This window comes from Trachurus trachurus (genome assembly GCF_905171665.1).
Source record: "Trachurus trachurus genome assembly, chromosome: 16".
In the NCBI taxonomy this organism is placed as follows: Eukaryota; Metazoa; Chordata; class Actinopteri; order Carangiformes; family Carangidae; genus Trachurus; species Trachurus trachurus.
In genome coordinates, this window is record NC_139902.1 from 29,577,710 (window position 1) to 29,601,264 (window position 23,555).

The following is a 23,555-nucleotide window of genomic DNA, read 5'->3' on the forward strand; positions in this document are numbered from 1 at the left end:
ATTGTGAGTGGACTGTGCTCTGTTACACTCTTGGCCTGCGAAGGGGGAATGAGATCATGGATGTTCCAACTCTGATGTCTCAGAGCCGAGTCAAAGGCCATGCATGCAGGCAACATGATACCAGCACATACAGGTTTTTTTTTTTCTTTTCTTTTTGAGACATTGCAAATCAAAGTAGATCTTTGAACTGATAGATGCTGGCTTTTGAGTACAGAGGTAGTACTACATGATTTCATTTACGTTATGGTTCTACTACTGCAAAAACTCAAATGTCTTACCAAGAATATTTGTCTTATTTCTAGTCAAAACAAATCTCATTATACCTAAAATAAGACTCATCACATTAAAAAGTAGCTTGTTTTTAAGACTTTTTTTTTTTTACTTTTTTCAAACATATTTTCACTTGAAATAAGTAGAAAAATCTGACAGTGGAGCAAGTTTTTCTTTCTTATTACAAGCACAAAAAACTTGCTTTCACCGGCAGATTTTTCTACTTATTTCAAGTAAAACAAGTGAAAATGATCTAAAAACAAGTTAATTTTTAGGTGACGAGTCTTGTTTTAAGTGGAAAGAGATTAGTTTGAATAGAAATGAGACATTTTGACAAGAAATAAGACAAATATTCTTGGAAAGATTTTGAGTTTTTGCCGTGTGTTTGATTGTGTGGTGATCTGCTGGTATTAAGGCCTTGGAGGGAAACCATGAAAATACAGTAGACCTTACCTGTGCTGCTTATGAGTTTCCAGCTGACTTTGTTGCTGTTTGTGTTTACTAGCTATAGTTAGCTCCAAGTTTGAGTGACTGTTGCTGCGCTTCTGGTATTGTTGTAAACCAATGTAATGACTGAAATTTATTTAAAGGGACAACGAGGAGTTTTGGAAAGCAAAGTGTTTTCACACCGGACCGGCGCAAGATGAATGAAAGCTGAAACATTTGCCAACAATGTTTTCATTGATCAAGAGTGAAAGTCGGAGGTTTGAAGACGATCAGATTCCGTCGTAATTCCAACCATAAATGGCGATCCAGCGGCGTTATTCCCATGACCGCCGAGCAGCGTCCGGGAAACCGCAAGTAGGAAATGCTGGGCGAGTCGACCACTAAATAATAACAACAAAGTAACGATGAAGAGAAAATGATATATTTATCCAAAAATGTAGATTCATCTACATTACAGTAATATGAGACTTTTTTATAACCAAATACAAACTCCTTGTTGTCCCTTTAAAATGTTGTCCCTTTATGTCAAGTTAAACTGAAAATGCACCAGAGAGGTGGAAAGCAGTGTTCAGTGAGTTCATTCTTCCCTCACTGCTTTTGCCTGTTTTAAAGGTGCAACGCAGGCTTAGTGGTAGAAAGGTAAAACACACAAGTAAAAGTGCAAAGAAAATAAATCAGGTATTTGTATCAGCTCTGTGAGTGTGTGCCAATTAACTCATAACCATGAAGTGGCTCTCTGGTGTTTCTAGTGGAGTGCTCCTGTGTTAAACTATTACATACGTGGTGAGATAATCACCGATTTGATTACTGCAAACATATCTGTAAAATAAGCTGGTCTTTCCTACAAACTCCTTAGCTGCAGTGGACAAATCCCCTCACCACCTGGGTGTTTTGAAAATGCAATTTGAATTTGTTTGGCCACTAGGGGGCAGAAGACCAGACACACAGCCCTGACATGTCAGAAAATAAAGCTACTGCACTCACAGTAATTTGTTCCCACATCCAGTGGAAATGTGTTTGTGTCTTCAAGAGGAGATGAGTCTCATTTTGTCTCTGAGAAAAAACACCTGGATGTGAAGATGAGCCTAAATAGATGCTTTTAGCGCTTCCAGCAGGCCTGTCTGCAGACATGAGACCACAGAGAAGATGCCGAATTGGAGCTAAATAATGATGTGCTCTACCACAATTTTACACATGCACTTGTTTATAAAAACCCAGGTGTCCTCAAATCTCTAAATGTTTCCTACAACATAAGATAAGGAGCAGGTTGTGTTGAGCAAGTCCTGCAGTAAATCACAGTGTTTGAACCTTTAAGTGTGTTTTGCACGATAAAAGCTGTTTGTCAAGAATGTGAATGTGAGTTTATGCTTAAAAACACACACTGTTTTTTTGTTTTTGTATTTTTTTAAAATGTGTTTTCTTAAATAATGATGAAACTCCTTTTAAATATTAATGACTGAGACATGTTGCATACGGTGCCGATTGTAAAAGCTTTATTTTAGAAGCATTTTTATTTGTACAAGACTTCATTATATTATGTTTATTAATGAATTTGAGTCCAGAAACATTTATTTTATATTTTATTCTAAAGTTATTTTCTAAATGACAAGAGTGTGAACCATCTGAACTGATTCAGACTTAAGTCTGTTCTGTAAGATTAATTCAAGTCTTGTTTTATATGTACAGTATACTCATACCTTCTATTTGAACAAGCAATTATTAAATGTGTAGCAGGCCTACTAAAATGTTGTTTGTGTCTGTTGCTGTGAGGAGAAGCTGTGCAAAAAAAAAAAAAAGGTGTTCTCACAAAGGTCATAGCTGCGACCTGTTGCCATGGAGATATTTGCAGTCTGCTTTTCCTTATAGTAGCCTAATGTTTGTATCCTTTTACCAAATAAGTATTGTATGTGGCTGTGCTGCATTTCTTTTCCGTTAGACACTGTACTTTTTGCTTTTTTAATTTCTTTAGATTAAACTCGAGCAGCTTTTCATTCATCCGTATTACATCACACATCTACATCTCCCTCAGGTTTGTGTCCTTCACTTGTTAACCCCAGTTAGGTCTAAAATAGATGCTGGGATCCCAGAGCATCCTTTGATAGGTCTGTCAGGAACAGGCCTGGATATGCAAGGAGCTGTTAAGAGTTCATTTATATCTGTCAGCGACTCCTCTCCCCGGGGTACAAGAGGAAAGTCTAAACCGTTTGGTCAAGGCCCAAAACTACCAGAGTGGAAAGGCTTCTTGAGAGCTCTGCTGCTGGTAATAAGAGTCTCATTTAGTCAGGACTCTGGTTGACACTTTCACTTTTTTCCCCTTTAAATCAACTTCTGCCTCACCATAGCAATTTTGGAGGAAAAAGGAAGACTGTCTGTCTGCAAGTTTGCATGTGTGGCCATTTGCTGGGTTTGCAAATGTCCTGTAGATGCCACCCTTGAACTTCACAGACTCTCATGGATGTTATGGAGCTAGAGAAAGAGTGAGAGTAAAGAGAGAGAAGGAGGGAGGGAAGGAAGGAGGAGGGATGATAAATGAATATTAGACAAACAGGCAACACAAATTATCACCACTGCACATGAAGTGACTGAAACATTTTGATGCAGACAGCTACAGTAACTGCCTAATACCTCCTGCATTTCCTATCCTTGTTATTATATTTATCAGTACAACTGTGACTTGGATGTTGCATTATGCTGTCATCCATCCACAAGAGATGAAGAGCTTATTTTTCATCTTGAAGTCTCACTTCTTGTCAAACCAAACACAAACAATTCTCTGATCTGAGGACGTTTTAATATCAATGTCAAATGTTGAATTCAGAAAAAACGTTTACTCTAACTCACAACACTTTATCAACTACTATTTGAAGACTATATATAATTTTGTTTCATTACATTTACTATTTACTAACTTGAGCCTTAGCAAATGATCTCATAACAACCTTTATGTCATTGCAGCAGCATTTAAATTCATATATTGTAGTTTGGTTTTGTGTCTGAAGCTTAATTGTTAACTAGAAGCATGCAAATATCCATGAAACCTGCACATTGTGCCACCTGCTGATACTGATGTAAATCAACCCCCCCCCCCCCCCCTCCCATCATTTGCATTCAGCGAACGGATGATTTCAGTCGACCGCCGTGCACTTCATTTGTATTGCTTCTCAAGTTGCACTATCACTCAGGCATAATAACTCACCTAATTGCAAATGATGAGATGGGAAATCACCTAATGAGCATTAGACAGAGGCCTGAGCAGCACACAGGGAGGAAATGATGGCTTTGCTTCAGCTTATTTGTTGATTTTTCATTAAAATTAACACACATGGAGGCAAATGTCACAGTAATGAAGACATTTGACACCGTTTCTGGAAAAAGACACTGAGTATTACCTGTGCAAGGTTTAGAGCTGAGGAGTGATCTGAATTGTAACAAATTACATTAAATTAAATGGTGATCTAAAATAACCAAATTACAGAATATATCAGTGTTTCCTAAAATGTAAGAAGAGTTTGTTTTCTAAATGGTTTGGAAACTGTGGTAAAGAAAATATTATTATCATAAGATGTTGAGCTTGAGAGTTCAATGACCCTGTCATGTCTCATTACATTTAATTGCTGCTTTCGGGCTAATGTCACTTGCTCAGGTCAAGTAATAACTTCACACTTAATATCTTGATCCACAGGAAGATAAGATATTTGTGGATTTAAGAACCAAAAACCATCTCAGTGTAGTTTTACATCTCCTCTCTCCCAGCTTCTCTCTGGTAAGGTCAATGTCACCCAATCAGGATGAGAGGAGGCTCTGAGCCTCTCTTCTGATTGGCTGACTGATTAATGACAATAGAGCAGATTTCAAAATAAAACACTCAGAGAAACCAAATCCTGCAAGTGTTGGATGGTGGCTTTAAGTTGAAGTGGAATTGGCAGTGACCGCTTTGTTGTGACATCACAGAGTCACACTAGGTCCTGACAGCTCGCTTTAAAGGGATAGTTCAACATTTTGGCATATTGGCCCATTGCCATAATCCCTATAGTTTTAGGAGTAGGTTTGCTACCTTTAATTGTCAGTGCAAGCTATTTTTAGAACGGCGGAGCAGAGCCGTGAGCTGCTCAGAGCTACGCTACGGAGGCTAATAGAATTTCTTGGTTTCACTCATGAAACTCATCAAATACACAATCCAACAACTCCACAACGCTCTGGTGGACAAGTTGTGACCTGCACATTCACCACGCTATGAGATAATAACACAACGTTACCAGACAGAGTTGTTTTAGAGGGAAATGCAGAGACTGCTTTATATTACATTATATTATCTCATAGCGTGGTGAATGTGCAGGTCACAACTTGTCCACCAGAGCGTTGTGGAGTTGTTGGATTGTGTATTTGATGAGTTTCATGAGTGAAACCAAGAAATTCTATTAGCCTCCGTAGCGTAGCTCTGAGCAGCTCGCGGCTCTGCTCCACCGTTCTAAAAACAGCTTGCACCTCAAATTAAAGGTAACAAACCTAAAACTATAGGGATTATGGCAATGGGCCAATTTGCCAAAATGTTGAACTATCCCTTTAAAGCTCAGTTTCTGAATAGTGTGTATTTCCATGTGGACTGAGGCTTTCATACTTTCAACAGTATTTAGCTATACATACTAAAACAACAAATGAGCATCTGTGGAAGCTCATATGATGCATTCAAAAGCCCTGGGACACCAGACATCACACACATGAGATAAGAGCCATCATCTAAAAACACTGTGCTACATTGTGGGAACTAAGCTAATTCATTGCATGCATGTATCACAACATTTGCATTATGGTCCATCTTGGTCACCTCAGTGCTGTTTGCTCACATGTCAGCCATTACTTTATAAGGTGATCTTATGGGCTAACTGTCCGAGAGGCTGCAGTCATTTGGCCCTACAAGGTGGCCCACCTGTGCAGCAGGTGACGAGGTGGGAGGGGGGTGGAGCCTATCTAACCCGCGTGTCTTTTGCACACAGGTGAGAGGAGCACTTATAACTGAGGAGCTGAAGCCGCTGCAGCCACCAGCACCTGTTAGCGCATCTGTCCAGGTGAGTTGTCCTGTTCCTGTCTGTTTGTTGTTGAGTCTTTCCTTCAGAAACACGCTTTCCCTTTCGTTCGTGCACGCTTTTCCCTCCCGCTCTCTCTTTTTAGGAAGTTGAGTGAGTGGCGTCTGCAGCTCCTCGTGGTTTTTAGTCTCAGTTAATTAACAGCAGCTTTGCTTTGCATTTGACATTCAAAAGGCTTTTAATTAGCTTCCTGAAATAAATCATTAACAGCATTTATCGAGGCTAATTAAGGGAATGTGGCGGCGCGTAATTCAGCAAAGTGATGTAGTGGGTATTCAGGCGATGTGGAGGAGACGCGCACGCACAGACACACACACACACACACACACAGACATAGAGGTATAGAAAGCTCTGCATCAGTAATGAGAGCTCTGAACCATCAGACGGTGTAAACGAGGTGGCGTGAACCTATCAAGGGTTAAACCTTCGCTTCAGGTCGTTTATGTTACATAATGCAGAGGCCACAATCTACAACCCGCCGGGGGGCCTCGCTGTCCTTTGTCCTCCACTGGTTCATGGAGGTTGGAGGGGAAGTGACTCAGCTCCACCTCCCCGCCTGCAGCAGCAGCTTCTCGGGTGTCTGAGTCAGTGAAGGGCAGGTACAAGGTTAGACATTTAGAAGAGAGTCTGTCTGAACACTGGCTGTCACAGCTGACCCCCCCCCCCGCATCTGTATTCAGGGCCGTTGCTAGGAATTCTGGGCCCCCTTAAAGAATACTAAAGTGGGCCCCTACCCCTAACTTTTCCTTTTTTTTTTCTTAGACTACGTATGTATTATCGTTTTTTATTTAGCCTTCTTTGTTTTGATGCTAATGCAGCATTACACTGCAAAAACTCTTAGCAGGAATATTTGTCTTTTTTCTAGTCAAAATGTAATTTCTAGTCAAAACAAATCTCATTATACTTAAAATAAGACTCATCATATTAAAAGTAGCTTGTTTTTAGACACCTTTTACTTCTTTCAGGCATATTTTCACTTGGAATAAGTAGAAAAAATCTGATAGTGGAGCAAGTTTTTCTTCCTTATTACAAGCACAAAAAACTTACTTTCACTGGCAGATTTTTCTATTTATTGTGAATTTAAGTGAAAATTATCTAAAAACAAGTTAATTTTTAGGTAATGAGTCTTATTTTAAGTGGAAAGAGATTAGTTTTGACTAGAAATGAGACATTTGGACAAGAAATAAGACAAATATTCTTGGAAAGATGTTGAGTTTTTACAGTGTACTATGAGTATTAGTCAGGGTCTTACGCAGAATAAATCAGTCATACAGTACAAAGATTAGACTACTGGGGTTTTTTATGAGCCCCACTGGGCACTGGGCCCCTCGAATTATCATCACCTTTCTCCCCTATACAACGGCGCTGTCTGTAGCAAACAACAGATAATTGATGTTTTCAGACCTGTGAAATAGTGCCACCAGCTGTGTATGAATGAATTTATTTATTTAAAACGGGGACAATGCACAAAAAAACATTAATCTTGTGAAACAAGAGGAGATGCTTTGAGCCAGGTTATAGCAACAATATAGCAACAATTGGCTAATTTCCGCCTGTACTGTAGTCCCTGGCTGGGCAGGTAAAGTGGGAGCAGATACAACATTAAAAATCATTGAAATGGGACATAAGTGACATAATGGCCGCCAGAATATTTTGAAAATTGACAGAATGCACTAATAAAAGCAGGGAACAGGAGCGCCAAATCATGAAGTGCACAATAGGGATTACTGTAACAGTACACTCTCTCTTACACATTCAAACACAAACGCATACAAAGCCTTTTTTCATTTTGCATGATGTGAACCTTTTCTAATGGCAGGTGTTTTGGTGTTTTGTTTTAATGTTTTCAAATCTGCTGTTTTTGCACAGGAATTCATTATCTGAGGTTATTAACACTGATTACTATATCTGGAAATGATTGTGATGCCAGAACACAGTGAAAATGTGAGGACTGATGGAAGGAACCAAGCTAAAAGCAGATTAAGAGAAGCTGATAATCAAAGTATTTCCATAAAGTTCAGTGTTTCTTTTGTTGGCTTGTATCTAAACTGGACTCTCACCACCAACTGTTGACTTGCACTATCATCAGTGGGAGATAATGTAACCAGACACCATCTGTATCAAAAGGTGGACATGGTGTCATGGTTATAAGGTAATATAGGGAATGCAAAAAGTGAATAAATGGGGAAAATATGAGTTAAAATAGCTTAGGGCTTTAATTGGATGTCAAAGTTTATTAAAGGTGATAATTTATTGTAGTAATAGGTTTTAAATTTAAAAATGAACTGCTGATTGGCTGTCTCTAGTTGACTGCCTATGTTTTGTTCAGCGTGGGTAAAGAAAAAAACAAGTGCAGTTTTCAGGTAGATGTAACTTCTCAGTGCTGTGGAGGAGCAGAGGGTGAGATGGTTTGCAGCAGACTCAGACTTTTCCTCAGAGTAAAATTAAAAACTTGAAAACAAAATACGCAAAAGGAGGGAACTTATGTGAAAGACTATAACAGACTTATGAAGGCTGCAGCAGGATGTCCATGTGTGTCCTGGTCTTGTCATCACACTCTCAAAAACCAGTTGCCCTTTTATTAAACCGAACCAAACAGTGATAATGAGACAAAACTAAATAATCCTGTTGCATTGTAGTCGAGACAGTTGGATGTTTTTTTTTGTTTATTTAGTTTTTAGCTTTTTTTTCCAAATAAAAGCAGAGCTCAAACATATTTTGATCCACTGTGAAAAGAGAAAAACTCAACTGGCAGCAGTCGGTATAGAGACAGACGATGAGGCTAAAAGCTGAAGCATGATTAGCAGGAAGATCAGAGACGTCTGGGGAGCTGATGGTTGCTCAGGGCAACGGTAACACTGCAGCATTTTGTGATTTTTTTTTTTTTTTTTTTTTTTTTCGTATTTTGTTTTCAAGTTTTTAATTTTACTCTGAGGAAAAGTCTGTGTCTGCTGCAAACCATCTCACCCTCTGCACCTCCACAGCACTGAGAAGCAACATCTCTGGGAACCTGAAAACTGCAGTTGTTTGTTTTTTCTTTTCTTTCCTGCTTGAGGGGGAAAATGTTATTTCCATTTGCATGGTTTCTTCTGCGCCAGAGTTGCAGCCTGTCTCTCTCTGGCTCTCTCTTCTCTGTCTTTCAACTGTGGCTCTTGATTTGACCTTCCTGACTGCAGGACTGAAAACAAAATGAGCTGCAAACTGGAGGACGCCATGACGGGCCTCATCGAGGTGTTCCACTCCTACTCGGGAAAAGAAGGCGACAAGTACAAGCTGAACAACAAGGAGCTGAAGATGCTGCTGAATGAACAGCTCTCAGACTTCCTGTCAGTGAGTATCTGAGATAAAAGAAGGTTTTACAGCTGCAGCAGCGCCTCTGATGCTCTGATGCTGCGTACCTACGTCATCAAAAGTCATAATTGACATCACGGTTATTTGTGTGCATGAACGGATGTTTTTAGAGATGTTGTCGTATGCAACAAGAGAAAAGACGCCATCTTGATCTTTCCGAAGTTGCTCCCCAACCGGACCACTGAGCAACCAGCACAATCGGCATCCCAACACAGAGAATGAATAAGAATCCCAGGTCATAGAGCAATTGAGAGAAGTGAATAGATTAAAAATTGTTTTGTGAAATGAAGGAGAAAATGGGGGGGGAAATGCTCTTTTTTTATCTTCACATTTTTTTTATCCTTATTTTGACATATTTGGAAATAACTTGATGTGATTCTACAGATTATTATTTGCTGGAGATGTTTGTCCAGGTTGATGGTGGACAGTGACTTGCTGCTGATATTGATGGTTACACTGAGAGAGGCACTTGGTTTTTTTGCATTAACAAAATAAAATGCATTATCTAAAGGCATTTCCATGCATGGTCAAGTTAATATCTTACAGTGTTGTAGAGTCTGTGTTTGTCAGGTTTGTCACTTAATCAATATAGTTAAAGCTTATGATCTGTATAGCACTTTTCTTAAAGGGATAGTTCAACATTTAAATAGGCCCATTGCCATAATCCCTATATTCATAGCAGTAAGTTTGTTACCTTTAATTGTCGGTGCAAGCTATTTTTAGAACGGCGGAGCAGAGCCGTGAGCTGGTTTTGCATGTATTTCCCTCTAAAACAACTCTGTCTGGTAACGTTGTGTTATTATCTCATAGCGTGGTGAATGTGCAGGTCACAACTTGTCCACCAGAGAGTTGTGGAGTTGTTGGATTGTGTATTTGATGAGTTTGATGAGGGAAACCAAGAAATCCCATGAGCCTCCGTAGCGTAGCTCTGAGCAGCTCACGGCTCTGCTCCGCCGTTCTAAAAATAGCTTCCAACGACAATTAAAGGTAACAAACCTACTGCTATGACTATAGGGATTATGGCAATGGGCCAATTTGCCAAATGTTGAATCCCTATCCCTTTAATGGCTATGATGGCTGGATACTGTACTGAACAATTTTTGGATTTGATCTTGTCAAACAAATGTCTCTTTTCTGTTTTAGTGCAGCAAGGACCCCATGGTGGTGGAGAAGATCATGAAGGATCTGGACGAAAACCAGGACGGTGAAGTGGATTTCCAGGAGTTTGTCCTTCTGGTCGCTGCTCTGACCGTCGCCTGCAACGAATTCTTCGAGGGCCAGTGCAAGAAATGAAATTCAGTAGTTTCAAATCAATACACCCCCCCCCCCCCCCCCCACACACACACACTTTGTATCGATTTGGGTTCATGATAGGGAGGTAAAAGTTGGTATCATTGTCTAAAACATACAGCACCTTGTAATGTTGCATCTTTGTCCTTTAAAAATGTATTTAATCCAATAAAGAATTGATCCTGTTTTCATATTTCTGTTATTTCAGGGAAGAAGCTACAGTAAATACCTGAGGTTTCTACATGTAATCTTCATCCAGATATGTATTTGGTTCATTTATTAGGATTTAGCAGAAAGGGGAAAAAACATTATTTAAAGAAATCGCTATAAAACCTGAGTATCAAACATTGAAACAAGCCTCACAAGATAACTGGTTATGTTAAGCACCACCTAGTGTGTGATGAGGTAGTTTACATCCATTTGCATGTGGTAAGTCAGTTATCTAGGCCTTTATGCTTTTGCTAAATTCTTTTGCATCAGCAGCTTGGTGAGTCTTGACCTTTTTTTTTTTTTTAAATAATGCAGTTCATCTGAAATCCAACACCAGCCACAGTGAAATGTTGAGCTGGTTGACATTTATAAAGGCGCAGGACCTTATGATAGAACTGTGATCTTTATTCAGATACGTAAATAATGTCCCAGATCAAATGGTAACATATGTTAATAATAAATCAGCTCTGGGTTATGTGTTAACTGAATTATTTTAGAGTGAAATTCCAAATGTCACTCAAAGAAAACACCTAAAAGGTGACAACAGCACAGTTTTAGAGGAGTCCTCTCATCCTCAGTCCTCATGCTCTTCAGATAAGAAGAGCATTTAAGGTGGAAAGCAAAGCAGTCACACACAATGCAGTCTGGAGAAACTCAATATGAGCCCTTACAAAGTCGCAAAGCATCCTCAATTATGCAACAGCAGCTTGACTGACGGCTGTTAATGCAGAAACTCCCCAGGAACACAAACACAAGCTCTGGTGTCACGACTCTGCAGCCAGTTCAGAGCACTGGTTTGTCTACTGTACTAACAGGGCTACGCTGTTACCACTAGATGGCAGCAGAGACACACTAACCTTTTTAGCAAATATTGCATTGTATTTTGTGACAGTGTTTTGATATAAACCCAACAAAAACTGAAGGACTCACACGGGACTAGAAGGAAACATGACAGAGGCATGGCTTTTCTCTGCATACTGTACATGGATTTGTCATGGGGAGGTTGGAGATCTTCACCAGACTGTAGAGGATGCTGCCTTCTATCAGGCAGCAATTGAAAGCATACTGAAATACTATATCTCTGTGTAGTATCGAGGCAAAAAGAAAAATCACTGGCTCTCCATTGTAATCTCTGGAAGACATTTGCACTCCCTGCTATACCTCAGCAGAGCCTTTAACACTCTCAAAAACTCCACATACCCCCATAAACCCCCTTTTAGAGCTGTTGCCCTCTGGCAGACGCATACAGGTCTCTAGAAACACGTAACTGATAAAACATAATTGATGTGAATTAAGTGTCTAAAGAGTGTTTAAAAGAACACGATGCTCTGTAAAATAATTAAAATAAATATTAAAAACATTAGAAATTATTTGAAATTTCTTTATTTGGATAAACCCCTTGAGATGTACCATCATTTTTGAGGGGGTCCAAACATGTAGACAAAGATAAAAAAAATATATATATATATTTTTTCAACAATATATAAAAACAAAAAAAGAAAAAGAAAAAAAAGTCAACAACAATAAAACAATCAAAGGACAAACCACAGTTAATGAACAATACAACTGTAAGAAGGCCACAGTGGCATAATGGCAAAAATAACACATGTAGACAAAAAAATATGTATCACATGTTGAATAACGATTAGTGAAACAAAAGTTTGGATGATTTCTAACATTAGCATAAAACTACTAGCTGGTGACAATGATGAAAAAATAAACAACAATAGATACAATTGATCAAATAAATGTTGCCTATACTATGATTATTTTCCCTTAAAGGATAATTACCGTTTTTTTTTTACAATCTGGACCTTATTTCTAGCATAAAATATGATCATTTACTCACCCAGATAACTTTGGTGTCATTACAAGTCGTTCCGACAAAATTAGCTCCAGCCGAGAGCAGCGTATATCCGTATAATGTGAGTCTACAGGGCAGCGAAATGCAGCCTCTAAATAACACATTATTTGCCGCGAAACTCGTTCATTTCATTTACACCAATATTTCACCTGGATTATGTCATCTCCAACTGCTGCCCGGCTCATTCTGATAATTGTAGTGTATTATCCACCTTTACTTTCTTGCTTAAATATCTTGTATTATTTTATGTTCTTCTTTGTATGTGTGCCTTTTCTGGAACTGAAGGAATGTGTAGATTTCTGCTCTGCTAATGGACTCTATATCCTGCTTAGAAGTCAACTGACTTCATGGAGTAGCCTATGTCTGGATCAATGTGAATGACAGGTTCTTTTGTTTTCTCTTATGGCTAAATTTTGTGGGAAACAGGACATGGGGTTTTCGTTGGCCTAAAGGTTAAGGGGTAGGCTAAAGGTCACTGACCACCTCGATGGGAGGCTCCTCTCTGTCTGGAGAAGGTGGAGTGTTGGAGATAAGCCAACATATAAAAAGGAAGGTTTTTGAGTTGAGAGAGAGAGATCTCATTTTGGACCAGAGATGTTCCAGGATTCTGCATTTTTTGTACACTGTTCTTCTTTGTTAATAAACTTCTTTTTTGAATACAAGCGAAGACGTGTCAGCGGTGATCCCTTCTTTTCATCAACACATCAATATACCACATAATCATTCCACTTCGGCATTCGGGTCCATTTTTATCTCAACTAGCCGGAGCTTTAGTGAGTCCAGGTTGAGGAGAGGAAGCCTGTGGAAGCTGAACTTCATCCAGCTGCTCATTTTGTTCTGACAAGTCGGAAACACGCAGAAACAAACCGCAGCATTAGCGGTAGCAACAAGCCACGCGGCGCTCAGAGATGACATCATCCAGGTCAGAGGTCAGTAGGTCAACCTAGAGACCCCGGATGTTGATAACATGCCACCACGGGCTCGGAGGGGTAGCACAAGTTTATCATAACAAAATATTGGTGAAATGAAGGAGTTTCTCTGCAGATAATGTGTTATTTAGAGGCTGCATTGCGCTGCCCCGTGTTCTCGCATTATACGGATATACGCGGCTCTCGGCTGGAGCTCATTTCATCAGAACGACTTGTAATGACACCAAAGTTATCTGGGTGAGTAAATGATCGTATTTTATGCTAGAAATAAGGTCCAGATTGTAAAAAACAGTAATTATCCTTTAATGCTTTAAATGAGCTGATGATAGCTTATTACTATTCTTCTTCTTCTCCTTCTTCTTCTTCTTCTCCTTCTTCTCCTTCTTCTTCTCCTTTGTTTTATTTATAGCTGCTATCACTGCAACTCCAATCAAAGCTCCCACGAGACCTCCCACTGCCATTCCTAATGGACCCGCTACCATTCCCAAAACTGCTCCACCTTCTATTCCACAAGTTAATCCAACAGCTACTCCACCAGCTCCTCCAACAGCAGCAAAAAAAGTCTGCAGTGCTGTTTGTATAAACTCATTTTCTTTTTCTGCTCTTCTTCTGGCCTCTTCTCGCTTCATATCTGGATTTTCTCTTTGAAGGCGTTCCATCTCCTTTTTTATGGCTCTCTCAGCCTCTTCTAGTAGTGCAGTGGTGTAGTGTCTACCATTGCCGTTCTCAACCATGGTCTTGATCTTCTGCAGAAGCTCACGAACCTGAGATTTCTTTTTTTCCTCATCTTTCTCTTTGTTGTTGAAAACGTGGTATCCACCACACTGCTCGACGAAGGCCTTGAGATCTTTGTTTCCATCAATTACATCTTCTATAGAAACTTTGCCATCCAGGTCATCTCCTCGGGTGAATAAGACCATGGTGTAAGATGTTGCTTTTTCTCCAAACACCTTCAGAAAGTTTTTCATTGTTTCGTTTTCTTCATTTGTGAATCTGCCCACCTGGAGCACGAACAGGAACGCATGAGGCCCTGGAGCAGCCTTTGAGATGGATTTAGTGATTTCTTTAATCACCTCCTCTGGGGGTTTATCAGGGTCAAACAGACCTGGAGTATCAACCACTGTCAGTGTTTCATCTTCAAACATTCCTGTTTCCTTTGTGCACTCTGCTGTCACTGAGGAAGAACCTGGTTTAGATTCAAAAACATCCTTCCCTAAAATAGTATTTCCTGTTGCACTTTTTCCAGCTCCTGTTTTCCCAATAAGCACGATCCTGAGGCCTGGTTGCTCTGGTTGCTCTAGTTGGTATGGTTTCTCTGACTTCTTTGATTCCTCTGGTTCCTCTAACGCCATAATCTCCTCATCACCTGTTGAAGAATTTCATAACCATATCAATAATGCTGTAAAAACAAACTAAACTAAATCACCATACCATAATCAGAACCTATATATGGGCTCAGTGTGAAACTGCTCTCATCTGTGAAGAGAACAGGGCCAGTGGCTGTCCTGTCAACTCTGGTGTTCTCATTCAGTTTTTCTTTTGTTAGTGACCCCAGTCCTGGGCCACCAAACAGAATCTATTTTGTGAGATTTATAAAGGGGACACTATAGCTGCAGGTGTGTTTGGCACAGTTTTACTGTATGGACATGATTCCATTTTAAAATTATATGTAGTTAATCTAAGTCAAAATTCTCCATGGAGTGTATAATGAGATAACAAAAGTGATTTTCAGAGCATTACTGTACTATTGTTACAACTGCTAAGCTGTAGACTATTCTTAAGTCTACACACCGTTATATAGGAATGTGTAGAAATCACATGTTGTTGTAATGTACTCATATGGTAAAATAGACTTAAAGGAATATTCCAGCGTAAGTTTAACCGATGGTCCAACACACCGTGACACCGAGTTAGACCCCCCCCCTCGAGAGATGAAGTCTGCTAACCGCTAGCTTCTCCAGTTGTAGCAACGTTAGCAATGACCGCACCATAACAAACAGCGCAGTATACGGATCCACGTGCAAACCGCAATCAAAAAGCCACTCATAACCACAAATAATGCTCAGAACAGCACCAAACGTAATCAACAGTAGAAACAGGGTCCCAGCACATAATAGAATGCATCAAACATCTGTTAGCTTTGCCTGGTTTCTATTGAAAAGAGACAAAAACAACTCACATGGAACTCACTCAAGAGTGTACCTTGTAGATTATGGCCAGTAGGGGGCATAGTGGAAGGGTCAATAACAGATTACTACAAAGAAGTTGATCATTTTTTGCCACAAAGAAGTGGATGTGTGCCTGGTGCTTCTTCAATGGCTTGTGTGTGTTTTTTTTGCCAGTCTTGCTGATCAAAATTAAGTTCACTTATCCACCAGACCGTGGTACAGTAAGTGGTGTAAAAATATTCATCTCAGTTTGTTCATCATCAGATAAGAAAACAAAGTGTAGCTGTAAAGAACTGGTTACACAGGATAGGTTCAGTGAAACTACTGTAAATAGCAAGAAGTTATCCTCGGTATGTTGAGGCTTGCAGTTGCAGTTTTGTGGGTGTTCATTACAGGTCCTTGTTTGAAAGGATTCCATGGCATCTAGATAGATATACTGTATATACTTTATTGATCCCAAGCTGGGGAATTACATCTAATGATGTCCCTCTCTTTCATGAGGTTATCCATGAAAGGGAGAGACGGAGAGATGGGAGCAAATCAAGATAATATGTGCTCTTTCCTCAGGTCATAACATCACAGAGTGACGATCACCAACACCCAACCATCAATAAATTAATAAATCTTTCCATTCCATTTGACACTACAAAGAAATATTGCATCATGGAAAAAGTAAATAGCAGAAAAAATCTGAGTAAAACTCATGTATAAACAGGTGGTATTTAACTTTATCACAGTGTATACAAAGTTAATGTCAAACTGAAATGAAGTACATCAGCATGTTCAAAACAAATATGGAAGTTGTAGATCGTCTTACCAATGGGATTGGAGCTGGCCATGTTTGTCTTTGACAAGCAAGTGTTCTGTGAAGTACTTTCCCTTGCTTCTATGACAAATAGTTTCATTTTCATCTTTTCTAAATACTAGCCTGGTCGTGTCCCCTCCCTTTGGGCACGTCACAGAGCTGGCCCTAGCCAGTTTGGTTGGAAAGGTTTTAGCTGTTGCCCCTATAGTGCATCTGACAAAATTGAATGTTATCACTGAATGTTACATCATCATATTATTAGTTAAATCAGACAACTCTGGAATGAGATTAAATCATTTATTGAGCTTAAGCATAGCAAGCTGAAGCACAGCATGGATATATTTTTGAGCATGGCTGCAGCAGGTTTGGCGTCAGGCTCTGACTCATATTCGTTCCCTGAATGATCTGCTTTGCCAGACATTACAGGGAATGAAGCGGACCCCCCACAGGGGATCAAGAGACAGAGCCCATAGGTGGATGCTGGGGAGGTGGTGGGTTTGCAAAACCTCATGGACGGCAGCAGCAGCAGCAGCAGCAGCAGCGAGATGTATGCAGAAGCAGCAGCAAGGCAGCAGAGCGGGAAATAGCAGCGGCAGCAGCAGCAACATAGCCAGGGATGAGCAGGTAAACTGGGGGATTTAAATAACCCGCCCTATTTGGGCGAGGAGAGCATGTGACTGATCAGCTGCAGGATGGGCACGGCTTGAGTTGTCTGCCTGAACTAGCTTCGCAGGCTTTGCATATTGTTAAAGCTGCTGATGGTGAAACCCAGACAATAGTCAGATAGTATAAGTTGCACCTATCAAATGTAAAATAGAACAGTGAAATTCATTATGCATATTTGATCCCTTTCTGCCTGACAATAATAATAACTTTATTAAGGACACAAACCAGAGTGTCCATGACTGAAAGTACATAAAAGACAGACAATAAAAACAACAATCCAACAATACAATAAAAACATACATGAATCGCAAACATAGCCATCATTATCAACCAAATAACTACTCATGTCTAACTATTATTTGATGTTGAGGAGGAGAAAGAGTTTTATATAATGCTGCTGTTTCATGGAGCTTATTACAAAACTGATTTGTGTTTGTATATGGGAACCATTATTTACAGTACTTGGTCTGGTTTGTCATATTGCTGGAAGAAACCTCAGATAACACAAGCATAGAGAGACTCATTTATTTAATAACGTACTCTGAGCCTGAATTCATTATCTCTGTACAGAAACACGAACACAAGCTCTGGTGTCACAACTCCGCAGCCAGTTCAGAGCACTGGTTTGTCCACTGTACTAACAGGGCTACGCTGCCACCACTAGATGGCAGCAGAGACACACTAACCTTTTTAGCAAATATTGCATTGTATTTTGTGACAGTGTTTTGATATAAACCCAACAAAAACTGAAGGACTCACATGGGACTAGAAGGAAACATGACACAGGCATGGCTTTGCTCTGCATACATGGATTTGTCATGGGGAGGTTGGAGACGTTCACCAGACTGTAGAGGATGCTGATGGTGGCCTTCTATCAGGCAGCAATTGAAAGCATACTGAAATACTATATCTCTGTGTAGTATCGAGGCAAAAAGAAAAAACACTGTAATCTCTGGAAGACATTTGCACTCCCTGCTATACCATTAACACTCTCAAAAACTCCACATACCCCCTATAGACCACCTTTTAGAACTGTTGCCCTCTGGCAGACGCATACAGGTCTAGATGTGAATTAAAGCAGAAGTAAGCGATCCGGTCGTTTTGGCTAATGCTGCGTTCCAGGCAGGCTTTTGAAACCGTAAATTACAGCTTCAAGTCACAACTTACGATTTTGTAGCGTTCCAGGCAACCCACTCGTGTTTTTCCGACCTGTTTTACCTGTGAAAGTCACTATAACGGCCACTCGTAACTTCCGACCTGTGAAGTCGTACCAGATCGAACTGGTACGACTTCACAGGTCGGAAAAACACAAGTTACGGGCTGCCTTGAACGCACCATAACAGTCCTCGTCCCTACGTCACCACATTCACGCGCATCCCTTGGCTGCACACACAGCCCTGCATGCCGTTCTCTCTCCTCATTGGATAAAAACTGTAGGATACGAGAAAAGTTTTCTCCTCGGCTCAGAGCAGAGCAGAGTGACTGACAGACCTGTGTTTCGGTCCAAACACTCTATGTAAGTGATTGCTGTCGGAAGATATAACTATTTAAGACTTATATTAACACAAATATGTCGCTTACTTCTGCTTTAAGTGTCTAAAGAGTGTTTAAAAGAACACAATGCTCTGTAAAATAATTAAAATAAATATTAAAAACATTAGAAATGATAAGAAAATGATTATAATTTAATTCATGTGATATTATACAACTGCAAAACAGAAGAAAACACAATAATCAATTATTTTGCACGAGTGTCAGCTCTCAAACCCATGTAAGTATCCTCGTCAATTTTGTTCTTCGCCAAGAAAGAATTCCAAATATTTGTAAATATCAAAATCATTGCTTCTTAAGAACCGTTCGTGAATTAGGCCCAATGATCTCAAATTAGTTTTACTAAAACAAAAGAAAACACAAAATAGTATAGAAGTAATTGATTTATTAAGGAATAAGGCAGAAGAATATATGATGTATAACCAGAATGAGACACCTATGGATAGGCCACTAACATACATTTTATACCTGCAATGAGATTTTCTTATCATGGAGTACTATCATCACTAGAGGAAATAAACAACATTGGGATTGGTCCTCCCTTCATTCTCACAAACATAAACAAATAACATAAACTGTGGACCTGAGCTTTAACTGACTAAATAAATCTACTGGCTGAAATAATTAGATATAAACACATGTAGACAGAAAGAAAAAAAATCACATGTTGAATAACGATTAGTGAAACAAAAATTTGGATGATGTCTAACATTAGCAGAAAATTATACCTGCTGGTGATGATGATGAAAAAATAAACAAAGATAGATACAATTGATCAAATAAATGTTACCTATACTTACTATGATTATTCTCCCTTTATATATTTTTTATACTTAAATGAGCTGATGATAGCTAATTACTAGGGCCAGGACTGTAACGCGTTAATTAAGATTAATTAATTACACAAAAATTAACACGTTACAAAAATTAATGCATTTTAATCGCACTTATTATTGCACCGTGGAACGTTTCTCACTGGATGAGTTTCAGGTGTACTGATTATACTGGAGCACAATTATTTAACAAATTAAAAAAAACACAGACACTGATCACTGCCTTTTAAAGGGACAACAAGGAGTTTCTATTTGGTTATAAAAAAGTATCACGTTAATGTGGATGAATCTCCGCTACCCACACTTGGTAATGGGTCCATTTTCGATAAATATATCGTTCTGTCTCTATCGTTATTTTGTTATTATTAGTGGTGGCAGAAATGCTGGTCGATGACCAGCATTTCTTTCGTGGCGAGTCATGAGAATAACGCCGCCGAATCGCCGTTTATGGTCGGAACTACGACGGTATGTGAACCTCTTTTAACCTCTGACTTTAATTCTTGATGAATGAAAACATGAGTCTGTCTTGCGCCGGTCAAAGAAATGTACGGTGCGCGCGGAGGCTCATAAATGTAGTGTGAAAACGCTTCGCTTTTCCAAAACTCCTCGTTGTCCCTTTAAGTATTTTTTTTGGGCTTTGGCCTGCAGCTGAACAGCTGACATGTGGTCAAGACATAGGCAGCCTACAGACCTGTCACTGTCTCACGGTACATTTCATTAATATAAACTTCAACCTCAGAGCTGTCTGTCTTCAGACTGTCCTGACCTGTCCCTGAACATCACACAGGGACAACATGGAGCTGCCTGTGTGATTGTGATTGATTAGTTTTATTAATGTTTACATCAGGCTGAGTTCAACCAATCAGTTTATGCTACTGTGATTTAAGTAGTTAAATACAGTAATCATCATAGTGTAGTGGCATCAGGAAAGACCATTTAATCTGTACTCTCACTGTTTTCAGGTCAAATATTTATATATCATTCAAAATGTGATTCATTTCGATTAATTAATCACAAAGCCTCTTATTAATTAGATTCATTTTTTTAACCGAGTCCCGGCCCTACTAATTACTATCACTGTGGATTCTACTTCTTCTTCTTGTTCTTCTTGTTCTTGTTCTTGTTCTTGTTCTTCTTCTTCTTCTTCTTCTTTATTCCACGTATAGCTTTTGTCAATACAGCACCAACCACAGCACCCCAGAGAGCTCCCACTGCCATCTCTAGTGGACCCGCCACGATTGCTTCACTTTCTATTCCAGAAGCTACTCCACCAGCTACTCCACCAGCTACTCCAGCAGCTCCTGCACCAGCTAATTGAACAACCGCAAAAAAAGTCTTAATTACTGTTCGCATAAGCTCATTATTTTCTTCTGCTCTGCTTCTGGTCTCTTCAGGCTTCATATCTGGATTTTCTCTTTGAAGGAGTTCCATCTCATTTTTTATGGCTCTCTCAGCCTCTCTGAGCATTTTACTGGTGTAGTGTCTACTCTTGTTGTTCTCAGTCATGGTCTTAATCTTCTGCAGAAGCTCATGAACCTGAGATTTCTTTTTTTCCTCATCTTTCTCTCTGTTGTTGAAAACGTGGTATCCACAACACTGTTTGACGAAGGCCTTGAGATCTTTGTTTCCATCAACTACATCTTCTATAGAAACTCCATCTTCCTCCAGATCATCTCCATGGGTGAATAAGGCCATAGTGTAAGATGTTGCCTTTTCTCCAAACACCTTCAGAAAGTTTTGCATTGTTTCGTTTTCTTCATTTGTGAATCTGCCCACCTGGAGCACGAACAGGAAGGCATGAGGCCCTGGAGCAGCCTTTGAGATGGATTTAGTGATTTCTTCAATCACTTCCGCTGGGGGTTTAACAGGGTCAAACAGACCTGGAGTATCAACCACTGTCAGTGTTTCATCTTCAAACACTCCTGTTTCCTTTGTGCACTCTGCTGTCACTGTGGAAGAACCCGTTTTAGATTTAAAAACCTTCTTCCCTAATATGGTATTTCCTGTTGCACTTTTTCCAGCTCCCGTTTTCCCAATGAGCACAATCCTGAGGCCTGGATGCTTTGGTTGCTTTGGTTCCTCTGACTTCTTTGATTCCTCTGGTTCCTCTGACTCCTCTGACTCCTCTGACTCCTCAGATTCCTCAGATTCCTCTGACTCGTCTGACTCCACAGATTCCTCCTTTGACTCCACAATCTCCTCGTCCTCTGTTAGAGAATTTCACAGACATATTAATGATGTTGTAAAAACAAACTAAATTCCATCACCATACCATAATCAGAATATATATGGGCTCAGTGTGAAACTGCTCTCATCTGTGAAGAGAACAGGGCCAGTGGCTGTCCTGTCAACTCTTGGCAGTCTTCTCATTCCCATTCACAGTTTTTCTTTTGTTAGTGACCCCAGTCCTGGGCCACCAAACATAATCTATTTTGTGAGATTTATAAAGGGGACACTATAGCTGCACAGTTGAATGAATCTGATACCTTTTTTAAATTTTCACACAACAGGTCACACAAACTGTTCCATCTGCGGACCTGCCCAGCAAACAGACTGCTGACACACATGTTGTTGTAGTGCTGATGGTAAAATAGACTTAAATCCATCTACAGTACTTTTATCTTCTCAACCCTCCTGTTATGGTGTGGGTCCAGTTGACCTGTTTTAAAATTCAAAAATCTTGAAAAAAAAAATTGTTGAAAGTATTATTTCAGCATGACACTTTTTTTTGCTTGACTTAATTGGTGTAAGAAACATATTAAATGAAAATGGTTCATGTCACCTATCTCTCTATCCATCTACCTCTCTCATTCTCCAAATTAGGCTACTGCTGTAGAAGAACAGGTGTTTTTTGTGCACAAGTCAGAGGAGCTGGAAAATCCATTTCCATGCATATCTCAAAAAAAGTCTGAAAATGTTAATGATAAAACAATATGGGGGTGGTGGTGGTGTTCTGGTGGGTGAGTGGTCACACAGCACATCCCATGTGGGCCATCTATGGGCAGAAATATGTGCCACCAGAAACTGAATTTGAATCATTCATATTTGAATTTGAATAGCTGAACTTGAATAATCGAATTGAAAATTTGAATTTGAATCACATAATTTGAAATTGTATTGTTTAATTTGAATCGTTGCATTGAAAAACTGTATCTGAATAGTATAATTTGAAATTGAAAGCCAATGAAATTTAATCCTCACTGAAAATACAACTCTCTCACAATTCAAATTCAGTTTTCAAAATTCAGATTCAAAATTTCAAAATTCAAATTCAAATTCAAATTCAAATTCAAATTCAGTTTTATTGTGACAGACATCTGGGTACTTGAAGGATGAAGGAAGAGCAATCGAGCTCAGATACAGGACTCCTCGCCTGTGTATCTGAGTCATGGATCTATCTGAGCTCGTAGAGAGTGTAGCTGTGCTTAAAGCAGAAGTAAGTGGGATGTTTGTGTTCTTATAAGTCTTAAATAGTTGTATCTTCCGACAGCAATCACTTACATAGAGTGTTTGGTCTGAAACACGGGTCTGTCAGTCACTCTGCTCTGCTCTGAGCCGAGGAGAAAACTTTCCTTGTATCCTACAAGCTTTATCCAATGAGGAGAGAGAATGGCATAAAGGGGCGGTCCTCTCTGTGTGTGCAGCCAAGGGATGCGCGTGAATGTGGTGACGTAGGGACGAGGGCGGGGACTGCTAACTCCATCGGCTGACAAGAAGTTAGACAAAACCACCGGATCGCTTACTTCTGCTTTAACTGGTTCAACTCTGGTGCCTCCACAGAAATCAGAGTCACGCTCCTCATACAGGAGCTGCTCCTGTCTTTGCTGCTGCAGCGGCGACGACAATTCTCAGTCTAAACTCGGCTGAAAAAAGAAAAAAGGAAGCCGTCTTCGCCGTGACCGGCAACTACATCGTGACAGCGACATGTTTTGATATCAGCGTTAGCTGCTTAGTTTAGTTTAATAAGTTTATTTGTATCAGGGACAATGTACAAAATAACATTAGTCTCGAGATGAGACGAGATGCCTTGTACCGGATTTAGCTTACTAGCTACTTTCCATCCGTAGTCCCTGGGCAGGTGAATAAG

The 23,555-nt window shown here is 39.7% G+C and overlaps 2 protein-coding genes across 2 annotated transcripts; one reads left to right on the forward strand and one right to left on the reverse strand.

The window, feature by feature from the left end:
- Window positions 1-5,744: 5,744 nt before the first annotated feature.
- Window positions 5,745-10,629, forward strand: s100a1 (S100 calcium binding protein A1). Its single transcript, XM_083989229.1, has 3 exons — window positions 5,745-5,783; window positions 8,978-9,131; window positions 10,296-10,629. Exons 2-3 carry the CDS (start codon window positions 8,991-8,993, stop codon window positions 10,443-10,445), a joined length of 291 nt encoding a protein of 96 aa, XP_083845355.1. The 5' UTR covers window positions 5,745-5,783; window positions 8,978-8,990; the 3' UTR covers window positions 10,446-10,629.
- A 2,352-nt stretch (window positions 10,630-12,981) lies between these two features.
- On the reverse strand, window positions 12,982-14,797 carry LOC310999136 (GTPase IMAP family member 4-like; the record flags this gene model as incomplete). The annotated part of the gene is made up of 2 exons (XM_083989462.1): window positions 12,982-13,022; window positions 13,945-14,797. 2 exons carry the CDS (start codon window positions 14,795-14,797, stop codon window positions 12,982-12,984), a joined length of 894 nt encoding a protein of 297 aa, XP_083845588.1.
- Window positions 14,798-23,555: the final 8,758 nt, after the last annotated feature.

Coding starts and splice junctions, on each gene's coding strand:
- s100a1 (XM_083989229.1), top strand. CDS start 8,991: ATGAGCTGCAAACTGGAGGACGCCATGACGGGCCTCATCGAGGTGTTC. Junction 9,132..10,295: donor AGCTCTCAGACTTCCTGTCA/GTGAGTATCTGA, acceptor TTTCTGTTTTAG/TGCAGCAAGGACCCCATGGT.